Source organism: Homalodisca vitripennis, chromosome 4, assembly GCF_021130785.1.
Source record: "Homalodisca vitripennis isolate AUS2020 chromosome 4, UT_GWSS_2.1, whole genome shotgun sequence".
Lineage (NCBI taxonomy): Eukaryota > Metazoa > Arthropoda > Insecta > Hemiptera > Cicadellidae > Homalodisca > Homalodisca vitripennis.
Genome location: NC_060210.1, coordinates 11370468 through 11398462, shown reverse-complemented (window position 1 = coordinate 11398462; position 27995 = coordinate 11370468). Strand labels below are relative to the sequence as shown.

Genomic DNA, 27995 nt, shown 5'->3' with positions numbered 1-27995 from the left:
TTAGGTTTAAAATTATATTTTTATTACAAGCTGGGTAAGAAAAATACAAATTGTATAAAAACTAGTATTTTGATACAACAACCTTAGAAATAAGTACACAAAGAATCACAGCTAGGATTTTATTTGTTAAACAGCTTATTTTACTTTGGTTAGTTGCTAATCTACAGACTAATATTTTAGAAGTGTCATTTTAGAATTAGTAGTAAAATCCATAAAGTAAGAATAACTAACAATACCCATTGAGTTTTTCATTATAAATCTTTGAAACTGAATAAAACAAAAAGGTTATAAATAGAATAATAAGATTTTAAACAGAAATAGGCAATACTGTGCTCCCAAGTTTTTTTACTGTGGAACCAAAAAAGTTGTTCTTATCTAACTTAATTCTTTACCACTACAATTGAGTATTTTTTAAAGTTAAGATATTATAAATGCAACAGTGTGAAAGCAATATTTTTTACAAGTTTAAAATTTCTATTTATCCAAGAACTATTTTGCTTGAAAAGCGCTTAACCCACTGCAGATAGATTTATTTAGCCACACCTATCCAAAGGGGTGCAAATTAACTAGAAAATTCTAAATATTTAGCAAATTTTTGATGTCACAAAACTTCACTAATAACATTTTAACTGTTAACAAACGTATTACGATAATTTCAACTATGGTTACATTACAATTCATTACTGAAAATAATCTTTTCAAGCTTGAAGTAACATTTATTTCAGAAATGTTTTTAGAGAAATTAAAAATTGAATAGTGAATTATAGGCTTGTTGCTTTGCTACTACCAATCTCTTAAGTTTTGGAAGGGCATTTTATAACCAATTCAAAATTTACTTGGAAAATAACAATATAATTAACATTCAACATGGTTTCCAAAAGGGTAAATCTGTAGTAACAGCTGCAACAGATTTTATACAATCAGTAATTGACTAAATAGACAATCATGAAAACACAATTGGAAATTTAATGGATCTAAGTAAAGCAATTTAATTTCTCACACATTGTTTCTATCTAAACAAAAAAATATTGGTCTGGAGGGAAAAGTTTTTGAATTGTTGAATTCTTATTTAAATAATGGAGAACAATTTGTTGAATAAGAATACTCCTCTTACAACAAAGGTAAATCCAATTCTCGGATTTCCTATGGCGTTTCCAAAGGTTCTATATTGGGGCCTTTACTGTTTATTTGCTGTACAAAAGTTTTATATAGCACGGAGCAATGAGAAAAACTGCTCTTATGGAGATGAAGTGAACCTTAAAATTTCTGCCTCTTTAAGGGAATGAGTGTGAATGAGGAGTCATTCAGCACTAACGTATTACTTAAAGCAAACTTTTTTGAAAATAATAGATTGAACTATTGCAAAAAACCTCAATATATGGGAACAATTCTATAATAAAGTACCTGATGAAATGAAAAGAAAAACTGTCTTGTCAAAGTTCAAGTGAAAACTAAAATATTTCTCATTGATAGATACATTTTTATAGTTTTAATAAATGCTGACTGTTCATAGCTTTTATTACTATCAACTTTAGATTTATTTATTTAATGTGTTATTGAATAAGGTAGTCAGTTTTATATTTTAACTTGTAACATTTTTATTGTCTTTGGAATTAAAACAAAATTTTAAACTTAAAAAATGCCAATTTTTTATATTAAATTATGAAGTGTTGACTTCACATAACCAAACGATTTGGTGCTCTTAAAAAACATGATTAGTACAATTACCATATGAATAAGTCTGTATCGATAAAAAACACTGTAAATTCATTGTCAAACAGTCTTAAGAAAACCTGGTCGACTTTATAAAATGTTATCTACAAACATAACACTATACAAAAGGTACACATATTACTATTAGAGTGTTCTATAAATCGTTACTTGGATTAAATGCCTCTGAGAGAAACAATATTATTTCTTAAATACCAAGTTATATATTACACGTAACATCTATTGAAATCAACCACCGGTGTTATAAAATGGAAGCCGATATAATAACTACCAAACTACGAACAACACAGGTTCGAGTTTCTTTCTGAAAAAACAATATCTGAAACTCTTTAACACTTGTTTGGAATGTTCTTTTAAAGTTCTTCCCATCTGAAACTTTCCACAGGCTACTTGAGGTCGGCCATATTGAGGATTTCTTCACAGACGCGTTTGTAACACCAAGCGTCTCCTTTAAGCCGCTTTCTGCGAATGCCAACGACAGAACCAGAGGCATTGGCTGAGGTAGGTATGAGGCAGACCTCTAATTCGAACGACAACTTGCACATCTTCTCATTGGCTGCCTGCACCTTGCCTCGGACTGAGTACCTTCAACATCAGCACAAACAATATTTTTAACTGTTTTAAATATAAAAATAATGTAAACTAGTAAAATACAGAGTGGCGCATGTCAGTTCCCCAAAAAGAAATTTAAAGGCGTTATAGGTTAAATGAATAAAACATTCTTAGGCAAGAAAACAAATTCATTATATGAGATTACTTACATATTACCATACAATGTTATATCAGTTGTACGAAATATCCACCTTGATTTTGTATGCACTTCATACGACTGAGAACAGAATTACAAATGTTTAGCAATAAAGGTTTATTGTTATTAACAAGTTCAAATGCATTTCTAATTAGGTTTCTGGGTTCGTCAAGATTTTGCGGTTTTGAAGCATACACAATCTCATTTATAATAACCCACAGTGAAAAATCACATGGGGTCAGGTCTGCCAAGCGCGCAGGCCAATCAATTCTACCACAGCGACCAATTCAATTAAATGTGTTATTTAAAAAATTTCAAACATGGATACTGAAATGTGCCGTGACACCATCTTGTTGCCACATGATCAAATGAATATTGAAAACAGGATTGTTTCTGAGCTTGAGAACTACTAATTCCTGCAGCAACCATAAGTAACTTTATGAGTTTTATAAGTAACATATCCCTGAAGAAAATATGGACTAATCAGTGCAATACTCGAAATACTTCCCCATACCATAACACCAGGCACTTTGAGTTCTGCTTGGATTACGTTATGGGGATTTACATCCAACCAGTACACACAGTTATACCGATTAACGCATCCATTTAGTTTGAAACATGCCTCATCACACCACAAACTTGATCGCAAGAAATTGAAATCAGCCTCTGAGCGGTTAATTATTGTCTCACAGAATTTCAATCGCATATCAGAATCATCCTCGTAAAGCACTTGGAGTAAAGATGGACGGTATGGCTTAATTTTAATTGCTTTAACATTCTCTGCATGCTTCTTCTAGTTCACCAGATGCTTTATGAGTTGATTTACCGGGACTGGCTTTAAAAGCTTGATCAACTGTCTGCAAGTTTTCTTCGTTGCAAATTAATCATGGACGACCACACTTTGGGGCATTTAAAATGCTTCCTGTGTTTTCAAATTTCTTATTTAACTTCCACATATACTGTCGTTATATTATGCTTACACCACAACTGAAGGATGTAAAGTCGTTAGGTTGAAAACATTTTAAAAACACACACAAACAACAGATGCAAAGAGCATCACGTTACACTAGCCACTGGAACAGACACCAATGAACTTACTCCGTGTTGCTGCCAGCTTAACATTGTTACCTACCTATCGAAACAAAATATCCCAATTTATGGGGACACTGACATATGTGCCATCCTGTATTATTGACAAGTTGTCTACAAACTGTGTGTAATTTGAAACTCCAATTAAGTACTCACCCCTTGCAGACACATTCAATGCCTCTATTATTCAATGCTTTGACAAGTTCTTCCCTAACTTGATCAGGGCTATTTGACGAAGTGGTTGATATGTTGGACATATTCTGAAACCAGAACATTGATTCAGTAAATTAAGTACGTTTAGGTTATTAAATCATTGTTTTTTAGTAATAAATTTTATTTTGACCACCTAACACAGTCGACATTAATTTTAAAAATCAAATAAACTATAGATGAGCCGATTTGAAAGCGACCTGTACGAAGATTTCTTGTGCGTAGGGGGAGGGAGGAGCCGGAGCTCAACCACACGTAGGGTGGTGTTTTGGAGCATCACTCTGTTTTGTTATTCTCATTGTTATGGAATAATAAATATTATTATTTATGTTAAGAATACTCAATTGCATCTGTTTAATATATTAGTATAATTGAGAAGAGTCTTAACAAATAATATTGTTAACAGCTGTGTAACACATACCCTACGAATGGTAAAGTGGCGACTGAGGAGTGGTTAGTAAGGAATGTGGAGGGGGAAGTGAATCCGCGCTTCTTCTCCCTATCCACATCTCTTTCCCTCTCCCAATCCACCCCCACACTGTTCACTTAACAGGTTGCTTTCAAAGCGGGTCATCTATAGTTCATGGGTTTAGAAATAAAGAATTAACTAAATTTGTGAACCGAAGTCAAAGGTTGATTCCAGTTATTTAAGTTCAGAATTATCTACATTTGAGTTTAATTAAAAAGCTTGAAATTTCAAAAAATCTTATTTAGACAGAAAACAGTTGTTGAGTAAAAAATATTCTTTAGCAGCTGTAACAAAGTTTTCAATTTGAATACACCAGGGAATGTGGACACCCACTAATTTTCTAGTGCCCACAATTGGACTCGAAGACTACCATTGATATCTCCTGGCAAATAAGTTAGGTAGAACGTTAAAGATCAGTGTGCATTTCACATTTACACAGTATTGTTATCCTTATTGAGTAACTTTAAGACTGGAACAGTAGTTAGTTGCGAGATGCCTCCAGATGGACATGGACTCCAGATTCCAGGAGTCAAATCTTAGAAAGTGTCAGATGTTGCACTAAGCGGAAGGTGAAATGTAGCTAAACTTTTGCGTTTAATAAATTTCCCACCATAAAAAAAAACAGCTGTGTTATGCGTAGAAAACTCAGTTGCTCCACCGTGCTTTGGAATAAAGTCTAAAGCATCATAGTGCATTCAATTTAAAGGTGAATGAGAATACTTCATCTAGACTGCTCTGGATTTCTGCTGGGTAAACCAGATAGAACTCTGATGTTGAAACGATGTAAAACGGAAACAACTTTTGTTACCACAAGCACATTTTGAATGCTGAAATCATGAAAAATACTAAGTAATATTGTTTGTCGACGATATGCAGACACATTGGACCATTAAAACCTGATTCTAACCCACCATACGTCCAGAGCCACCTAATATTCATAATAAACTGGAGAGAGAAAACTCTCTTCACACAGAATTAATCAACTTAGCTTTGAGTAGAGCTGGTTGACCAAATTTGTGGAATGAAATGTTGGAAACATATATGAAGAATCCAACTATCTATTCTGTTAAAATAACCAGATGATAATTTTTTTTCATCTTCCAAGCAAACTAGAAATTATGGAATCTAGATTACAAGACCTAACTTACATTTCCTGTGAGCAGAGTGAACAGAACAAATTGAGACAACCAATTTTTAGAATGAACATTCTTTAATCAATTTGGAATTATGGCATTTAAGACTCGATCCACTCTTACTATGAGCAGAGCCAACTGAAAAGACTTAGATGACCACTTTTGGTTAGTCATCATCTTTCAACCATCTTAGGAGTGCAAATTATAGGACCAAATCACCTTGGCTGTGAGTAGAGCAGGCTGAGCAGACTCCGTGGAACGTCTTTTGGGTGTCAGCACCCTACGAACATGTTGGAACTTGCGCTCAATACTGTTGAACAGTCGAGTGCTTGGTGAATTTGTCCTGCTGTTTGGTGTACGTGGTTCACTGCAAACAAGCTTTTTCCTTTCAATATATTAAAATAATACCGCTGTTACAGCCAAAATAAATTTTTCCTTATACTGATATTGTAAGTAACACACAAAATTAAGAATTTAATTGCAGTTCCATCTTTGTCAGCCCAACAGATATTCTTGATAGGACAAATGTATTTCTTAATACGTCAAATTTATCTATTCCAAATTTTAATTTAATGGGCTAAGTACAGCACAAACTCAAACCATATGAATTACCGTTCTTTACAATAATACAAATATGATATCAAATTATTGCTTCTTCTGAAACATACAATTTGTTATAATTCTTTTATAAAAGCAAGATACAAAATATTTAAATTTATTCTTTCATAATTTTATGCTATAGATTTTGTAATTACTCTTATAGATTCTTTAAAATCTATAAATGTTTTCAACTATACAATATGTGCGTAAAGTACCTGTGTTGACCACAATATTGTATTTCAATAATATTTAATATTGTAGTACATTATTTTGATAATTTTACTTTATTGCCATATTCAATATTCCAAACCATTACTATGTAGGAGTGGACATGGTTTCGGTTCATCAAGGAACCTAAATAAAGCCACAAAACACAGATTCATTATCTTAGCAAAGTTATATCATTTTTAGATAATTCAAAACTGTCCTCACAAAAATTATTAAAACACATACACACAAACATCTGGATAATGAAAACCATAATGGACACACATATCTCAATTGAAATGGAAACTATGATGGTCAGATTTAACAGGCACATTAGAATTATCAATCAGGATTCCAAGAATTTTAAACCTGTTTAATCAGTAACCTGGAAAAGATAACTGAAAAAGATTGTGAGATGACTGACTAAACTTATCTAAAACTGCATCATGTGAATTAAGGATTAGACGTAATGAATAACATTTTAAAACAATGTATAATAAATAAACATTTATATAATATAACAATGCAATTTTGTATCAAAAAGTTAATTTCAGACTAATAAGAGAAACATTATTTAAATCACCTTTCATTAGATCTTCTTGGAATTTTCAGTTTTGTTCCACTACCAGTTGGTTTGCCAGTGGTTGCAGCTTTCTTGGGAGCTGAAAAAAATTAATTAAAACTGAAAATGACTTCAAAATTAATATGTTGTATTATGGTAATTAAGTGACTCCTTTCCTTGCCTCTCTATTTCCTGTTCAACTTTCTATTAGTTTTAGTTTTGGTATGATAAGCAATTGTTCTTAATTTTTGGGCCATGTGGACCTCCAGTCCAATTTTATATATTTTTCTCCGTTAAAGATCATTTTGAAACATGTACAGCGGTTTTACTATATTTGCTGACCAAACATACTAAAGAGGAATAAGAATTAACTACTAGACCCTCCATTTTAAGAATGGGGTAGTAAACAAACAAAATTGAATTACTCACAAATTATAAGGTACAACCAATGTACAGATGATATAAAAGTCCTCCCAAAGAGTATATGACCTTTGAATGGGGACAAGTACCTTAATCAGTCTTTTGTTATCTACATTCACTATCATGAATCATTTACTACTGCATATGTTTTATTATGAATAAAAAAAATATACTATTAAGTTATTATAATAGGCTCAGCCAATAACAATTTTCAATGTGAATGAACTAGTCTAGGTGTCTCCGATGTCGAAATGATCCAAGAAGTTCATTTGAACATATTTATCACCAACTATTTTGGATCTCTTCAGATGCACATCGACTCCAGATTCCAGGAGTCAAATCTGTGACAGTGTCAGATTTCAGACGCTGCACTGAGTGGATGGTAAAATGGAGCTACACTCACCATTCACATAAAATTAACTAAGTTATGTTTAATCAAAAATAAGTCAAAGTTATATTAAATCAAAGTGATCAGCACTTTTCTTAAATTGTAGATATAGTGCTTAAATTATCTATTAGTATTACTTTAACCAATATGTAACTTGGTGTATTTTTAATTTGAGAGATATCTTCCACTCTTCCAAAGGATATACATAATGTTATGTTAAATGAGTATTCCTTAGTGTAAAATATATTCTAATTTTCTTCGGATATGTGATCCAGCTTAATTGAACAGTATTATAAAGCATTTATTTTCCTCCTCCATGCACTAATTTGTGGCATTTTATATATCCTCATATCTTCATACCATGTTCTGATATACTGTTTTACTATCCTTTATTAAGGAAGCCAGTCTGAATTCTAAAGCATGCATAATTCAGAAAAAATGTAATTCCAATTTCAAGGCCCTATTTGGTAACTTTCTATCTCTTATTATGGAACGTACAAGTTAAGTCACTTATAAACATTATACAAATAATACTGGATTTGTGTATTGTTACTATTCACTTATTGAGACTATATGCACTTACTCTAAAGAATGAAATTTTTCTCGAACTCCATTGACAACTCAGTTGATGAGACTGAAGACTTCCTCTGGATACTATGAAATTGTTTTCTTATGCCTATTGTCGTCTCATCTGATGACATTAGAATGAGGAGAGTGGAAAGACTTCCTCTAGAGATTATAGAATAGTTTCCTCAACACACCTGACGATTCACCTGGTGGGATTTCGTCTGTAGAGTATGATTTGTTTCCTCTGACAATTGCCGACTCTGAAGGAACTGAAGACTTCCTCTAGAGATTATAGAATAGTTTCCTCAACACACCTGACGATTCACCTGGTGGGATTTCGTCTGTAGAGTATGATTTGTTTCCTCTGACTATTGCCGACTCTGAAGGAACTGAAGAATTCCTCTGGAGATTATGAAGTTCCCCAAAACAATAGTCAATTCACAAAGTGGGACTGAAAATGTCCTCTGGGACTGAATATTTTCTCTGGAGAGTATGAGATTACTTCTTCAATTTTATTGCCATCTCACCTCATGAGAGTGATGACTGCCTCTAGAGATATGATATAATTTCCTCAACAGAATTGTAAACTCACTTGGCGAAACCAAAGAGTTCCTCTGGAGATTATGATATTGCCAACTCGTCTGATGACAATGAAAATTATATAATGTCTACAAAACAACTGAAAATTTACCTGGTGAGACTGAAGACTCCCTCTGGGGACTACGAGGTCGTTTCCTCAACAGTTTGGCTGGTGTGGCTTCTGGAGGGTGCATCTTGTTACCCTTGTTTTCTTTGTCATTCTGAACTGTAATACAAACAAAAAAATACATACTATGGTTAACTTATACATATATAAGATATATTATTACATACAAAAAACAATAAATTGTTGTTATTTATTACCATGGACAAAGTAAATAAAAATAACCAAATCACAATGCTGGTTCAAATAGAGTTAAGAAATCTCACTTTTACAAACAAGGTAATTAAAAATTGATATTCTTTAACATTTTACTATTTGTTTAGTTTTTATCAACAAATGAGATTTAAACATTGTTTTAACATTATTCATTAGGACAAATTCCTGAGTAGCATCACTTTAATAGTTATAAGAGGCTGAGGTGTGACCTATGAAGAGGATGTGGAAACAAAGGTTGTCAAAGAGAAGAGTGAAATAAGGACATCAACATGAATGAAGGGCCTAGATTTAATTACCTCAAAGATGTTCAAAAGGCTCTAAAAAAGTATCCTGTGCTCAACGATTACTCCTTATCTACGGCAGCTACTGAACTGCACTGAGAATAGCTATCACTTATTTTAATAAGTCAGCTATCGATCAGTGAACATCAGCGAATTGTTCAAATTTGGTTTCAAACTCAGGAAAACATGTAGGAAACGGGTAACTGAAACGATTCATTTAGTCATGTCTTCCACTTCAGTGAATTTTCGATTTAACTGTTTTGAAAATGATAATGAATTGGTTGAAAGTGATCCATCATCTAATCGGCCTTCATCATCACAAGCGCCCGAAAAAACCGAACATGTGCAGTTAGTAATGAATGGGGACAATTACTAAAATTAATTGTACAATCAATTGTAAAAGCACAAGCTTTAGAAAAATTTTAAAACACACCAAAAACCATTATTGCTGAAATTATGTCCAAGGATTTGGATTTGAAACGAATAGTTGTGAAATGTACCCCAATATTGCTCACAAAATTTCTTGCAGAGTGTTGTAGTTACACAAATATTGTACGTGGTTTTGAGGCATTTGAGGGAAAATGTGCGTTGAAAAAGGCCTGATATGTGGTACGCTTACACTTCCATGAAAACAACACAACTTTTGGCCAAAAACAACATTACTACCGTTCCACATCCTGCCTATTCACCAGACATCCTGCCTGCCCTTTGTGACTTTTCTCTCTTCCCAAAAATGAAAATGCATATGGAAGGTTACCGTTTTGACAGTGCTGAAGACGTTTGAAAAAAAAAAAGAACAGGAGGTTCTTGAAAGCCTTTCGGAAAAGCTGTTTTTGGACATTTTCCAGTCATGGAAAAAACACTGGGTTCATTGCATCACCTCAAATGGATTTCAAAGGGGATAACAACCAACAATAACCCAGGTAAAAAAAAACAGAAATTAGCAGATCTAGTCCAGGAACTTTCTGATACCAACTTGTATTGCAATAACCACTGTATCCACAAGACTTCACCATTGATGCACTAAAACTCTGTTGTTAATAAGAGTGAATTAAAAATGTTTAATGGTATAACCGGCTTGAATTAATAATTAATTACCTGTTTGGGCATGTGATGCCGGCATCTTGACATATGTACCCTTTGTGTCAACATTTCCACCATTAGCAACAGTCCTCCTCATACTCTGTAACACAATGTATACATTTTTAATTTGTCCTACCTCAAATAACACTTAGGATACATCAAATAAATGTTTGTATCATTTTGAGATTATTTATTTCTGTTACAATAGATATATTTTGCTAGTCACCTGCAGTCTACTGCGTGCCGTGCGTGCGGTGTACTGTCCGAGGCGCAGTGGGAGCCCTTGTTTCTTACGCGCTAGCAGCAGTTGGTAAGTGGCAGCGTGGCTGTCGTACCGTTCTGTTGTTAGATGTCGCCACATCTCCTCCGCAGTCAGAAAGAAGTGCGACGCCATCGTGTTCACACAATTATTGTCCAGCTCCAACTCCTATGCAACATCATTTGGATTACTTTAATTTAAAATATGGTTTTGTTTCTCTAATAAAACACTTACTACAGTAAAACGTCGGTTAAACTAAATAAAGAGGGGGACAGCCTTTTCAGATAATAACTTTTTTGGTTAACCCAATCACATCTAAAAATAACCAATTAGAATTGTAGGGGATATGAATCACGTAAAAATGATTTCTGTAAGTTATTCTTTGGAAATGGGGGCAAAGCAATGTAAATGCTATTAGTAGCCGCATGAGTCGGTTGGTGGCAGCAGGTGTAATGTGGTGCCGAGTAAAGGCGGACGCTGGCATACATAACAAGACATGGCCCATATTGATAGCTGCCATTTATTCAGTGTTTGTATTGTTGGCTATTCACATTTTCCAATATTAATTTAATTTTACGAAGCTTTTCGATATCGAGGACTACATCGTCAGGCAACTTAACAAATTAATCTGAAAGGCCTTGCTAAATTAAATTAATATTGGAAAATTTGTTGTAATCCACTAGGTATCAAATGAAAATTAAGATGTAGACTAAATCTATCAGAGCATCTTAAAAATTAAATCCTGAGACACATATAACGCATACCAATTACATTTCAGTTGGAAATTGTAACAGACAAAATACCATTAAAAATTAACCATGTTGTATTGTTGTGAGTATAAATCAGAGAGGTGTCACTACATTGCAAAAACCTGGTACTCAAGAAGAAAAACGAGTTGATAGAAATAATATTTGGTTATTTTTTTAGTCAATATGAAGTCAACGTCTATGCAAAATCTCTTTGAATTTGAGATGGTGATGTCAAAGTCGTGAAATAAGTTATGTGTTTAGTTTATGTGGAATTATTTTGAAACATCTTTACTTAATCTTTTAACCAAACAGTAGTAAACTTAGCTCCTGATTAACTAGGTTATTATTATCACAGTGAACAAATCATTGTGAAAGGCGTACACAAATGGTAAAGGCACTTCTATTAATGCTAGTAATTTAGGTTAACTAATGAATAGTATTTTATTGTATTCTATATTTTGACTCAATTAAGCAAACTCAAAAAGTGGTTTTGTTATGAAAAATAAATGTTAATAACTGACTATAATACAATACGCAGAGGATTAAAGCACTTAAAAAACAAATACAACATGAACAAATATGGTAATATGCCTTAAACAAAACATACAGTTAAAGAGAAATACACCAAATCCAACCTGACAGAGACTGTTGTAGGTAACAGGTTCGTTGTACCCCAGCTGGACCCACTTATGGCTCAGAAGCTTCTCGATGGTTATGCGCTTGGTGGGGTCGGTTTCCAGCATATCCCGCAGGATCTTGCGGCTTCCCTCGGATAAATGTTCCGGCGCATTGTACTTCCCACTCTGTAAAGAGTTGGTCATTTTATATGTAGCAACTCATTTGCAATAAATTTATTTTACAGATAGTACTGCAAATTCGCTATCTGTCTAATACATGAAAGTAAAACTCCAGTATCAGAGCACGTGGCTTACCGAGTCAAAGACGACCTTGGTCTTTTGATGGATGGATGATTCATCACTGCCTTTGAGAGCTGACTATTCTCACGACGTGATGTGGCACGTGGCAATATAGGAGCACGGACCAGTAATGTACTAAAGGCCAAATCAGTATGAGCTAGCATTCTGCCTAAGATTGAAATGGTGTACGAAGACAAATTGTTTGTGCTGCAGTGTACTATGTTTTCACTAATGGAGAATATTAGAGGAAGAAACTTTCGAAACAGAAAAGTGTAGGTTGGTATTTTTGTTTGTCTTTGTACAGTGCATTCCACATTATGGGTTCCTGTCATTGGGTTTGTGGGTCCACTACATTTTAAAATCAGCACTACACTATAAAACTAGAACATCACTCTCGTTAACAGAATCATCCTCAGAATCTGAGACTTTTACAAAAGCTGATCAGATTTGAGGGCTCCTGTTCCCTGGGGTTGAGGAGATATGCTCCCAGGAATCTTTTCCGAATTTTAGATATGACAGGACAGATTAGTCAAATATGCTCCGCTGATTCCTCCTCTTCTCCACAGAGTCTGCATTCATCAGTCTGACTAAGGCCCACCTTCATGAGGTGTTTTCTAAGGGGGCTATGTCCTGTCAGCGTCCCTATTATCATTCTTATATCCTCCTTTCCCTGTTCTTGGAGAGATGCCCACCCTTTAGCATAAGGAGAGATAAGCATTTTTGATTGTTTTAATCCTGAAGCCCTACTCCAATTTAAGATTCTTGTCCTCTTTTTCAAATCTTTTAGAAGAGCTTTGCTGTAAGAGAAAGCTATCCCGCAACCTGGCTCTGGCCCCAACATAAAGGATTCCGCTCCCTTTTTGGCGAGGGTATCTGCTTTTTCATTACCATGAATGCCCTCATGGCCCGGCACCCAACCGAGTGTCATTCTATTTTCCTTAACCAGTTCTACCAGAGCATTCTTGGATTCCCAGACTGCTTTCGATAACAGAACTAACCATGACCAACGCATTCTGCGCTCTGCTCAGTATCTGGCAGATCGTGTTAACAGCTGCTCAAGCCAAACTAGGCTCGCGTCTGGTCCACTGGCCTTTGATGAATCATGGCTTTACCAACAACAGACAGGAATGAATGGAAGTCATATGACTTGCATATGCCACCCCAACCTAGCTACCAAAGTCATGGATATAATGTTCTTACGATGCGTTACTCAATGAACGGCAGATCATCTTAGAATCGGCAAGCCAAGCGTCATGAGACTGGGGTGTAACTGGACTGATTTTCTAGCCAGACAATGCAGATTTCAAGATCTAATGCTACAAATCAGTCAGATGACATCTTCTCATCTTCATACCATCCAACTGACTATCTGCTAACCACCCAATGGTCTGGTTTGCTGTGGTCTTCAATTGTGTCACCCTGTGTATCAGGCCCCCATCGGAAAAATGATTAGCATTTTTAATAACTTGAAAAGTTTACGACACAGGCTCAATATTTGTTGAACCAAGTGCATGATAATGTATTTTGGTCATGTACTCAAGATTTTGAATGACTGAAGCAGTATAAAGAGGGATTAGAAGAGGTTGGAAATAACTCATCTCCAGGGTTATCTTCAGCACCAAAAACATTGAAAAATTGATTCTGAAAAGACATTAATTGAGTATTTGTGTAGTCACAGAGGTTTTAAGACCTGACAAATACTGAGATGCATAAACATTTTCAGATGAGGAAAGTTTGCCATCATTAAAACAACAATACTCCGGACCAAAGTGGATTGTTTGTCATTTGATTTAGGGTATGCATGGCCACACAATCTTCTCGAACTTGACCACTGTTAATTTTTCTCTCTTCCTGATAGTGAAATTTACACTGAAAGGAAAAAGATTTGAGATGGTTGAAGCTGTTCAAGAAGAAGAGGTAATGATCAAGAACGTTCAAACTGCAAACAGATAAGGACTTAAGACAGGTGGTAAAAATTCGTACAGAGCGATTTAATGTTTTCAATGGAAGTACAATATAAGGGGATAATGTTACAGTTGTTAAGAAGTAAAAATACACATTATAGCACTAATCTGATTTATTTTTAGACAGATCTTACATAAAGCTATTATCACATGTTGCATACTCGTAGACATTGGCTACCAAACAGCCCGACCACCAGAGCTTGTATGACCGTTTAACATTGTAGACTGATAAAGTAATATTCGTTTCTTACATGCTTGTTGTTACAGTCGCTGATGTGGAAATTGAAATGGATTTTAATTAATAACACAATTTGGTCATAAAATCTACACAGAGCCTTCTCTCCAAATGTTCATCAATCACAAGAACACCTCAATATTTTCAATCTTATATTTTTGCAGAAATAATATATTAAATACTACTTGCAAATTTTAACAGTATCTTCCACTATGAAAATCATGTATCAAATTTGTATCAATTAGATATCTTCGGGCGAACTCCGTACATCTGCTAATATATCATTACATGTCTTAATTAAGATTAATGGACCATTTCTTTAATTAAAATTCCTAAAATCAAATAAATACAAAAAACAATACTAAATATTTTTGAAAAGGATAAAAAACTTATGGGAAGTTTATCTTTTCTGGTTGCAAAAAATATTAAAAACTAATTAAGTACGTTATATCATGCTATTTTCTACATTTCCATAGAATAACTTTTAAATTGAAACACAAAATTTAAATTTAGAACTTTGATGAGTGCTAAACCGCTTAGAATAATGAAAAAATTAACACAGTGTAATAGTATTTAATTTCCCTTTGCAAACCTCCACATAATGGGGGAGTAAATGACGGAGAAGCGTAAAGTAAGCGATGATGGACACTTACAACAATTTGCTTGTAGAGCACGTCGATCTTATCACTTTCAAATGGTAGACAGCCACACAGTAGGGCGTACAGCATCACACCCATACTCCACACATCTATCGCTTCTCCTGAGGACAAAAACAGCAACATACGTAAGTAAACATAACAACGTAATAATAATAATAATAATAATTTTATTGCTTTAGAACATGTACATGTTATAGCAATTGTCAAAGAAGAAAATAAGCTAAAATTTTGGATTCATACATGACATCTTGGTTACTTTCGTACATACAATTTATTCCATCCATCCTACTGCTCATTTATTCGAATTTCCCACTCTAGCACCAGCGTCAGTCAGCCAATTATGTGGTCACCCAAACATGTGCCATGAACTATTCAAACATGCCATGAACTCGTCTGTATTGTAAAAAGCTTCTGAGAGCAATGCACTTTTCAGACGAGTTTTAAATGCCTTAGGCATTGCGGCACTTTTTATGAAATTTGGCAGTTTGTTGACAAACTGAGCTCCTGCCTGAGAAGGCAGACGCTCATGTACTACCGTCCTGTGTCTCCCAGTTCGGTAGTTGTCCCTGCCTCTAGTCTCATATGAGTGTATATCACTACCTCTGATGAGATTGCATTTTGACTTGAAAAACATAGACGTCTCTAGAATGTAGAGGCAGGGTAATGTCAACAGTTTCAGTTTTCTGAATGCTGGTCTGCACGACTCTCTCCATTGTAGTTTTGCAATTGTTCGAAACGGCTTTTTTTTGGAGTGTAAACACTCTAGAGAAATGTATATTTGCACAGCCTCCCCACAAGACCACTCCGTATGACAGGTGGGGGTATATCAATCCATAGTACGCCGTCATCAGTACCTGAGTTGGGCAGTATTTGGATAGCTGCCTCAAAACATAAATGCCTGAGGACAATTTTGAACAAACGTTGTCTACATGACTATCCCATGTCAACCCTCGATCAAGGTGTATACCAAGGAATTTAGTCGAGTAGACTTCTTCGATCTCAGTCTCCTCCAACATCACTATAGGACTTTGATCAGAGACGGTCGGCCGCAAACGAAATTGAACAAAAACCGATTTTGACGGGTTTGTTTTAAGATTGAGCTCATTGAAATGTTGAATTAAGTTGTTGAGCTCAGTGAATGTTGTCATTTCAAGTTGTGTGTTTGATTTTTCTTTGAAACAGAGAGTCGTGTCATCGGCATACTGGACTATTCGTCCTTGGTGCAAAGATGAGCCAGCATCGTTGACATACAATAGGAAAAGTAGTGGACTGAAAATGGAGCCCTGAGGAACACCACAACCCAGCTCACCCCCCTCCGACCGTACGTCAGAAATTTTTACGAATTGTGTTCTATTACTGAGATACGATTCAAGCCACAAGAGTGGCACTCCTCGTATCCCGTAATACTCCAGTCTGTGAATTAGGGTGTTGTGATCAACGCAGTCAAATGCTTTAGATAAGTCAAGAAACACACTAAGTGTGTCTCTATGACTTTCAATTCCTTCTACTATCATCTCGACCAGCCCAACGACTGCGTCTATTGTCGACTTCCCACTTCGGAAACCAAACTGGTTTGATGATAGTAAGTTGTGTTTTTCCAAAAAATTCAAGAGTCGACTGAGGAAGATCTTTTCAAAAACTTTACTGAAAACTGGTAAAATTGAGATGGGACGATAATTTTGAACTAATTTGGGGTCACCTTTTTTGAATATCGGGGTGATTTTGGCTTTTTTCAGAGAAGATGGAAATATTCCTGAGCGGGAGAGAGAGATTTATCAAATGTTCAAGCGGCCTCAACAGGTGCTGTGCACATTGCTTAAGAAGCCACATTGAAACATGATTTAAATCGTTTGATTTTTTTGAAGGAAGATCTCTCATCACTCTGGCAATTTCATCTTCTGTAGTAGGAGCAAGAGCCATAGAAGCTGCTCGGCTCCGTACCAAAGTGGAATGTGGCTGATGCTGCTTTGGACTGAATCCTTGGTCAGCACCAACCGAGGCAAAAAAATTATTAAAAGCGTCCGCGACTTTGGCTGCATCGCTGACTTGATCGTTTCCAATCTGAAGCTCAATTTGTCTTTCAGTTGGTGGACTTTTATTTTTGATGATAGCCCATGCCGTTTTTTGAAAAATTGTTTGACGTGAGCAATTTTTTGGTGACGTCATATGCTTTTGCAGCTCTGATCACCTTTTTATAAATCCGCTTGTAATTTGTAAAAAAAATTTTGAAAGCCTCGTCACTCGAGTGCTTGTTGATTTCAGAGTAAAATCGTAATTTCTCCCTTGAAACCAAAATGCCTCTTGTAATCCATTCACATTTTTGTATTGTAGCCTTTTGATGGATTGTTTTTAGGGGACAGCTCACGTTCAGATGGAAAATAAAAGTGTCTTCAAAGTTTTTGAATTGTAATTCAACGTAATGAATTGTAATAGCTTAGTAAATGTAGATTTAACTAAATATTTTAGTTAACAATTAAAAAATTAAAAATTTTCAATATATCTTATATTTCAAAATTGCGTAAAATATTGAATATGAAGCTATCAAGGTACTTAGTATGAATTAGAGAATAGCATCAAACAATAGTACTCGTATATAATACTAGTGGCAAGTTGCATAATGTTATTGCTCCAAACATCTCTAAAGCTTTCTGTAAAAACAAGGATCACAATGTAATAAAATAGATGTTTACATGGAATAGTGACAGAGAATATTTCCTGATTAAATTTTCAAACTTCTGGACATGATTAAGTGTCATCAATATCCTCATGTTAGAAATGGGTTGAACATTGAACACAAAACCTTTGATTTGTTTGGATGTCATATTAAAAAGCAAGGAAAAAAGTACAAAATATAAACTCAATTGTTGAACAACAAAGATTAAAATCCAATAAACCTATTTCTTAACATATTCACGACGACATGTATCCCCATTGGGTACACACGATCTTTCACAACTGCCGTCATAAAAAAAAAAAAAAAAAAAAAAATCGGGTACACACCAGGCTTTTGTAAAGTGCATTATGCGCCTGATGTGAGCTATGCATTTCATTATTGTGTTTTTATTGTTTGTCTGTCTTGCTGATTTTTTAAATTTGATATTACGCTTAAATGAATACCTCAAATTATCGTGAACACCGTTGGGTGCACGATTGCTCAATTTTTAAGGTTAATTAATTTTTTTAAGTACATCTTGGGGTGCACGGAGGAAAATTAAAAAACAATGAAATAATTGTTTTTGTACAAACTTGCGAAGCCTACATACCTTACTTGTTATACTTAGTCATTTGACGTAAAAAAAAAAAAAACGATTAAGGATTTTTGCCATTATTTATTTGAAAAATTCGATGGCAAATAAAAAAGTCCGGAAAATCGCTGAGGTCGTGAACGTGTTGTGGGTCAAATATTGTATAAGCAATATGAAGTTTTTTATGGGAAAATCTATACTTAAAATTACAAATATTTACAAATAATCATATTTGTAACAATTCATTACCATTGAGATAATAAAATCTTAAGTTTCTGAAGTGAAATATGGATTAAAGCGACTTCTTATTTCTAACGCAGTTTTAAACTTTTTTAAGTTAAAAGGGAAATGTCAGATCCATGAAGCTCACTTAAGACAATTAAAATCTAAAAAAACAACATTGATGTTTAGACAAACACTTATAATCATTTAAAACTCAAAATGTAAAAAAATTCAACTAATCATGTTTGTTTTGCTCCTTTAATTTATGAATTGCTTGACATTTATATTAAGAAATATAAATAATATTTACATTATATATTTATAGAAAATATTATTGAAGAAATTTACATTTTAGACTTCCATTTACTCAAACAACTACTACTTTAGCAACTCCAGTTTCTTGTGATTTATTTTCAAGCAAAACAATGATACTAGGCCTATGACTTTACAGTCAAATTACTGTCTCAGAGTTATATGACAATTTATTCCGAATTATTGCATCTTAAAACTCTAAGGTTCTTAAATTGTAACACATAGACTTTTATACTTTTATTTTTATTTGTAGGATCATGTGAAATGTCTCATTTTAACTGAACTAAACGCTTTTTGGATTTTAAAATGTTTTTTATTGGTTATTTTACTCTAAACAAAACCGTTATTGTACGGTACTTCAGTGTTTAAATATTCAAAAAGTATACGTTTTACAAGAGAAACTAAAACACATTTGTATTCATAATAATTCTATCTTTAACACGAAACATCTCTTGTACTTCTACGGCCGAAAATAAGGGTATAAAATTGTTCTTATCAGGTAAAACTCAAAGTCATTTCATTTCAACCTATAATATACAGTCTCTTCATTTTTTTTTTTAAGTACAGTCTTTACAACATAATGAAAACTTAATATCAAAATGATGATTGAAGATTTAACAATGGATAGTTTTAAGATATAGGAGCTGGTACCTACCCAGATATTTGTCACCCTTGATCAGTTCTGGCGCCGCGTACGTGGGGGAAACCACAAGCTGTCTCCAAGTACGAGTCTATCGCAGGGCAGGGTTTGGCGCAGAGGCCGAAATCGATCAGTTTCACACACTGATCCTTGTCAAGCAACACGTTTTCCTGAAACGAATACAAAACCTTCAAAGTTAAAACATTCTGCAAGGTGTCTGATGTAGGCATGTTTGAATTCTTTCAACCAGAGACGATGACAATATATCGCAACATGTAACGATGATTCATTTAAAACTCACTGAAAAACTCACTGTGCTCTAGGATCGGACAATTCATTGCCTCCATATTTTTTCTTCCAGTAACTTATTTTAAATGAAGTTTGATGAATTGATAGGGTTGAAAACCAAGGATTGTTCCTTGTTGATAGGAAAATCAGCAGGGTCCGCTGGTTTGGAAGAACACATTAAAATACACATACGTTACCTATATAATTCAAAATTTTTGATTGCAATGGAGTCCGGTAGAATGGTATAACAAAAACTTGCCCGTGTCCCAGGCTACCACCAGGGGTGTCAACCACCATTCAATTGGTGATCACCGAAACGACCCTGCAACGACTTGTACAGTGAGAGCAGATGGTGCTTTCTGACCCCATGGGAGCCGACTAATGCAAGAGAGCGTGAAAATATTGGGACTGACAACGAGAATGCTCTCAACTGGTTGAGAAAGATTACAGTGCGATAAAAAATTTCTAATTATGTGTTCTTTCAAATCAGGGGACCCTAAAAGAAAGTTTTCAAGGTAAGCCTACTGATTTTCCTTTCAACTAGTAATAATAACATTTATTTAAAATTAAGATGAGGGGATTTTTGCTCTTACAAATTTTTCTTCTCCAATTTATTACCTTACGTTTGACAACCAACAGTGGTTACCGAATGACTCATCCGGTAACTGATGAAAGGATACTTAAATTCTTCGTGAAGCTATTGGTAAGTTGATTAGTTTTTCTCATCTATGCTTCTTCTGTTCTCAAACATACAGATTGTTACAAAAAAAGATTTTCACATGTAGATTGTGATGAATTTTCAGGTAAGTAAGGAACTAACAAAAGCAGTAAATGTTTTAGTACACGTAGTAGTAAGAACCAACACAATGCAACTTACGGGTTTGATATCTCTATGCACGTAACCCTTGCTGTGAAGGTAAGCAACAGCTGACAAGATCTGGCGGAAAAAAACGACCGAGACTCCATCTCACTTAGACGACTGCATTGTACTGACAAACAAAAAGTAAAAAATGAGTCCCTGTAGATTAATTGCAACAGACTACATTAGTTTCTCTTTTTTAATGGACTATTAATGAATAACTTTTTGTATGAATCAGTAAACCTTAGATAGTATTAAGACCACAATGAATTTTTTATTGTTATCAACACTTTACAGTTGTAAAAATGTCATATAAATTATGATTCAATCATCCATTTTATACATTTTTTTCAGAACAACACAAGTGATATTGTCAAAGAATAATACTTTTGATAGGATGATTGTTTGTTTGTTAATAAAATAAAATGGATTAGAGGCGAGCCAAGAGTATAGTTCAGTTTTGAACTAATTTAACCCTTTCAATGCCAGACATTTTTCTAGATGACGTTGCAAATAGTGCTAAGGTATATGCACTAAGCTGTTATCAAGAAGATCCAGGCCAAATTTTTTTACAATCACCCACATTAAATGTTATAACTTTGATAGTTTTGCACTAAAACACTTGATTTTTTCACTTCTCTCACTTTAACTAATTAGTAACTTACTTTATTTTGGGCATATTACGACTTTTGTGATGTGTCTGATGAAGATAGCCTTGCTATCAAATAGTTTCACAAAAATAAAAATGTTAAATATTGGTTTTATGTGTTTAAATGTAATCAAGTTAACAGTAGCCAATATAAGCTCCATATTCAACATAGTTATTACATATTTTAAAGAAACAAAAATCAATACTTTTTCCATTGGAAAACAGCTGGAGAAATTCTTCTGAGAACCATATCAGCATGTGTTTCTCATCTTTTTCTCATATTGATTTTTTAAAATATTTTTTTAAAGGATTGGTCAAAATTCTTCAGAAACCACATATAAAACAGGAAACAGCAGTTTCTTTAAATAAAAATAGTCTAAACCTCTTTTAAACCTTAATCCCCATTGAAAACCAATCACCAGCAGTTCCACGAGGTTCTGTACTGGGTACATTGCTATTTACTATTTTCTTTCTACATAACTGATGTACCACCAAATGTAGGAGAGATATCAACCATTCTCTTTGTTGTTGACACTACTTTCACATTTTAAAAAAGAAATTAAGTTAATCTGAAAAATTGCTCTCAATAGCAGTAAAAAATCAAGTTTAGCTCTCCTCGGGTCATTTAGATAGTGGAAACTAGGTGATCAGGGCATTGTATGGGCAACTTCCACAAGGCTCTTTGCCATAATTTGATAGTCATTTTAAATTTGGAAAGATCATGTTTTGCTAGATGATTTCTCCTGTAAGAAGTTTTAATACTTTTAGCAGTATAACATAACTCCCAGAGCTCACACAAGCTAATTCTTCTGCACAGGACAAGTCTTAGCTGGATAGGAGCAATGTGTTAAACTTATACATATTATTACAGTTATCTTTTGTTTGTTTTACGTATCCACAAAGAATCCAAGATAAATAAAACACTTAAAACTTCCTTTAGAGCTACACCTACTATTTTCTATATGTTTTAATAAGTCTGTACTGTGGATGTTATTAGTTACATGGTTTTATAGTCTCACCTATATGATCAAAGAGTTCACCACCAGAACAATACTCCATGACAAGAAAAAAGTGTGTCTCAGTTTCAATAACTTGGTAGAGCTTGCAGATGTGATGATGAGAAAGGTTCTTGAGTGCTTCCAGCTCCATTTTAACTCTTGGCAAGTCATCCTGTGCAACAGAATATTAGAACAGTATCAATAAACAAACTAAAACATTCTGGGATACAGTGGCAAATTCAAAACTCGTAAACAGAAGTATCCATCATACCGGAACACAGTTCACAGTTTTGCCGATAAAATGAAAGTGATAACAAAAACTCGATATTTTATCCAAGGACCATTAAGAGAAACCTTCTTCTTCTTCTCCTATGGAGCGGCCTATTGCCATGCTCTTAAGCCTCAAGGGCTTTTTGCACACTCCAGAAACACACCATGAGGCCGACCAGTCTACGGTTTCAGCAGTTCCACAAACTGCCGAAAACAACCTATCAGGTCCTCCTGGGGAAATTCACCACCCTTGTCCAAACTACCAAAGATGGCATACCGCTCCCTTGCTATTGCAGGGCAATCAAAGAGCAGGTGTATAGTTTCATCCTGCTCTTCACACATTCTACAGAGCAGATCTTCCCGAAGGATACCTATTCTGTGAAGATGCTTCCTCAGGTGACCATGTCCCATAATCAGACCCATAATCTGAGAAGACACCGATCTACTTAGTGAGAGTAGGTCAGGCGCCGCTCTAGGGGAAGGATCATATGAGAAACCTTAAAAATAATCAAAAGAGAAAATAATTTTAACAAATAACATCAAATCAATAAAAATCTGGCAGCCTGTGAAAAAGAAGCCATGTTATGGTATATCAATTATTGATTTGTTGACTTTCAGCCAACTACAACTAACCTTTATACGAGAATATGTCTTATTGTCAGATTCGGTTTATGATTTGCTGACTTTAGATGTCTCTCCACAGTCAGGCCTTGAGGCTTAAGTGCATGGCAGTAGGCCGCCCCATAGAAGAAGAAGAAGGCCAATATATTTCACGAATCTAACCGTCTAAACTGTATTTCAATACAATGTGAACCGGAAAACATAGATGATAGTCATACCAGATTACAAGAACGTAGCCAGGAAATAATTTTGGGGGTCAAGACATAAGACAAGTGTTCATTCCCTATTTTGTTTCTTACAACGTTCTTGACCTGTTTCAACGTTGAGAATGATCTTTCAGCAGTAAATATCTACAATAGTAAATTATTTAAATAATAATAATTGTTTGCTAAAAAATTGAAAATTTGAGGAAGGCCGGACCCCTTGGACACCTCGCTGGCTACGTCCTTGCCAGGTTAGTAATAATTTATACTTGTACATTTAATTACTCAGTTCAAACATCCTTTCATTTAATTGTAAACAAACATTTTTATGCATATCATGGAAATTAGTATGAATAAAATTTGTCATGAATTAAAATCTAGCATTATCTATTAAGGAGAGGCCAATCCCCCTTTTAGCCTTATTCTGTCCAAATACCCAATAGCAGTTACTTTCAAATGGTGACCCAATTTAATTAAGACTACTGTAGTATATTAACAGCAAGGCCTTTATTAGTGTATTATACAAACCCTTTATTATAAAAAGGTACCCATGAAAAAATATTCTAAGTGGCTCATTAGAGCCTTGATTGCAGAGTGTATCTGTGTGACTTAAACATTATGTACCAAATATTGTCCACTTCACTTTGGATAAATTCTCTCCCTTTCTGTGTATTTATCAAACAGATTTACAGTCTAGTAGTGGTCCCCAAACTGTTTTGAATACATTTTATACCACAAACAGTGCTATATAAGTTTAACTGTTATTAATTTACAGAGTTTAGTTTTACTAATACAAATGTTTATTAATAAATACAATGTTTTAACACAATAATATATTGTGAGGTTGAACAAAGGAAGACAACAACCTTAACACATTCACGACGACGGCTTATTTCCGGACTTTATACGGGGTCTGTATAATAAGTAACCGGACTCACTTCAGGAAATTTTTTAGTGGCAAAATATGTACAATTTTTCTTTAGAAATCTTCAAAGTAGTCCCCATTGGAGTCGATAACACGCTGATACCGTATTTTCCAATCCCTGAACGCTCTCTGAAAGTCGGCAACCTCGATGTCTAGAGCCCTCGTCGTAGCATGTTGAACGTTTTCCAGAGTCCCGAACCCCGTCCCCTTAAGGTGTCTCTTGATCTTGGGGAACAGAAAGAAGTCCGGTGGTGCCATATCCGGGCTGTAAGGAGGCTGAGGCAACGTTGCCCTCGACTGTTTTGCCAACTGTTCGGTGACGAGCAGGCAGGTGTGCGACGGTGCATTGTCGTGATGGAGAATCCACGAATCGGCAATCTCCGGACGGACTCGGTGAACCCGGGCTGTTAGTCGACGGAGCACCTCTCTGTAGTACTGGTCGTTTACAGTTTGACTGGGTGGCACAAACTCTTTGTGAACAATGCCTTTCACGTCAAAGAAAGCAATGAGCTTCAATTTCAAGCAAGCAAGAAAGCAAGAAGTCGACTTCACCTTCGATTTGCTCATGCGCGCTTTTTTCGGTCGTGGTGACGCCGGTGTGTGCCAGTCCGAACTCTGCCGCTTCGTCTCAGGATCGTATTCAAAAACCCACATCTCGTCTCCTGTAATAACGTAATTGAAAAACTCTGGTTCGGTTTGCAGTCGATCAAGGATTTCCGAAGCGACAGCAACACGACGCTTCTTTTGCTCATCAGTCAGGTGTTTGGGTACCAGCTTCGCGCAGATCTTCCTCATGCCCAGATCGTTCTTAATAATGTTTTGAACGGTCATCATATCAATTCCGACCTCATCTGCGATAGCTCGAATGCTCAGACGACGATCACTGTTCAACACATCACGCACTTTTTGCACATTTGTGTCCATGTGACTCGTTGATGGAGGACCGACGCGCTGTCTGTCATGGACGTCATCGCAGCCCTCCCGGAAATTTTTGTGCCATTGAAACACCTGAGTTCTGGACAGAGCATTCTCACCGTAAGCCTCTTGAATCATTTGAGGAGTTTCCGTGGCCGTTTTCTTGAGTTTGACACAAAATTTAATGCTAAAACGTTGCTCGATCGTACTCTGCATTTTCACTCCGACGGGGTAACTGAACATGCACTCCGCTCTCGCTCGGATACTAACTCTCCAAGCGCTTGGAGGCAACTGCTGCAGCCCGGTTCCCTTTCACTAGACCCCCCACCACCACTACAGCACCAGATACCGGTTAGCAGACGCTTTGACGGAGCGGGGCAGGCTCAGTCCGGTTACTTATTATACAGACCCTGTATTGCCATAGAATTTTTCAATAATTGTAAAAAAACGGTTTTTCCGTTAAACGCCTAAGTATAACGAGATATGTATGTAGGCTTCGTAATTAAAAAAAAAATTATTTCAATATGTCTTTTCAACGTTGTTCCGCGTAGCACAAGTGATACCTAAAAAATTAAGCAATCGTGCACCCGACGGGTTACACAATAATCTAAGGTATTTAATTAAGCGCGATATAACATTTAACAAACCACAAGGACAGGCAAACAATAAAAACGCAATAATGAAATTCATAGCAACATGTACTCCATCGGATGCAAGACACACTTTACGAAAGCCCAGTCGGATACACGACGGCAGTTGTGAAAGTTCATGTATACCCGATGGGGTATACGTCATCGTGAATTTGTTAAGAAATAAAAATAAATAGGAAATTAAATTTTTTTGTGAGACAAAGCAAAGGATTTATTGTAACATTTTGAGAATGAGCTTAAACACATACAGTCCTACAATCATTGTGTATTACAATGAAATATTTACGAAAAAATAGTATATATTTATAATACTATAAAAATCTACAAAATTCTTACCCCCAAACAACTCTTATCCATTATTTTGATTGCAACTTTTTCACCCGTCAACAGGTGTCTTGCAAGTTTCACTTTAGCGAAGCCACCTGTTCCAATTGTTTTCTCCGTTTCATAAAGGTTCTTCAAAGCTGCGTGCCGAACCATCTTTAGAACATATAAAAATTTTAAAGATTAGAAACTGAGAACAAAGTCAGTTTATATTAAGATTAAAGCTTTGACCATCACATTTGAACTACCATAATTTAATTACATATCAAATAAATTAAACGATTCAAACAATTTTTAAAATAACTCAATCTGGTACTTATGTATTACAAATAGAGATACCCTTCCTAACTTAGATTAAGTTTCCATGATCTACCTGTAGAAAGTGGGGTAGGGTACGATAAGTGGACCCGGTTTTTATATCATACAATATTATTTAATCATAACCATTGATATAATCAATCGATAATGATTAATTATTTTGAACAATTAACTTAAATAATCTATATACAGCTGTAAACATTTTCAATACACGTAAGGTAATATTTCAGTTTTACATAAGTAACATTTGATTATTAAAAATTATTAAAAAATTTTTAGAAAAGTACACGACATTGCTTTGAAAGATATGACGCAAAATTACGTGGCTTCAACATGTTGGACTCATACCAAAAACCCATTATATGAAATTTAAGGAAATGAAACAACTGTAACTGTGAGAGGAGCAAATATGGCCGTCTTCAGTTATCCTAATTTTGGTTATAATAATTTGTCTCATCCCTGTAAATATTAAATTCATATTTTAATTTAAATACATATGATTGTTATTGAGGACTATAGATACTTTTATATCGATTGATAGTCTAGGATTTGAGATGCGAATATTAGGTATCGATGATTACATTCTTCGATATAAAAAACCGGGTCCGCTAATCTTACCCTACCCAGACAGTATAATGTACATATTTCTAGAAATGATTAGGCCTATCCTTACTACTACAAATTACCCTATTATTCCTACATAAAATACAAAAAGGTACACATGGACAAAACTCTGAAGTCAGAGGAGCTCCAACCCAAGCACTAATTAACAGCAAATAAAATGCAAATTAGTGTTTTTTATTAAATCAATCAATATCTTTATTTACACATTCATGAATCATGAAAGGTTACAGAGTCAATGTATACACTAAAATTAGTATAATATAAGGTTAGGTCAACAAGTTTAAAAACCAAAGAAATGAAAAAGGGCAAAGTATGTTTCAACTCAAGTTAACAATATTATAACATTTTTTTGTTTTGGTAGTTTAGATAGTTGTGAATACCGATGATTCAATTGTATGAAGGCTTAGTATAAAGGATACCCTGATATACATATTTACCCAAATAAGGAAGAAAATACAACGAATACTAACCTTGCTTCCAGTACACTAGATATAGGGACTTACGTTCTCTCAATTAGTTTTTGCTTTTATTCGGACTATTACTCAATTACTTATATAAAATGTATATGTTCGCGACTCACGTTGACACAAAACATTTGTTGAGTACAGTACACAACTAAAACTCAACCTCACTACACTTTAGCATCACAAACAGTTCCAGTTACCTCATTTGCCTGAATTCTGAATATTTTTAATTTTGACTTGACATTTTCGAACCTGTGTGGATGCAGTCTCCCGCCTGA

The 27995-nt window shown here is 34.9% G+C and overlaps 1 protein-coding gene across 1 annotated transcript; it reads right to left on the bottom strand.

The window, feature by feature from the left end:
* Window positions 1–27995, bottom strand: LOC124358951 (maternal embryonic leucine zipper kinase-like). The gene is given in 16 exon segments (XM_046811236.1): window positions 1–2316; window positions 3725–3828; window positions 5600–5747; window positions 6771–6849; window positions 8816–8929; window positions 10423–10507; window positions 10634–10834; window positions 12051–12218; window positions 15185–15291; window positions 19625–19673; window positions 19675–19779; window positions 20775–20846; window positions 20849–20886; window positions 22425–22575; window positions 26324–26467; window positions 27724–27995. Coding segments are annotated over 15 exon segments (1764 nt in total). The 5' UTR covers window positions 27724–27995; the 3' UTR covers window positions 1–2117.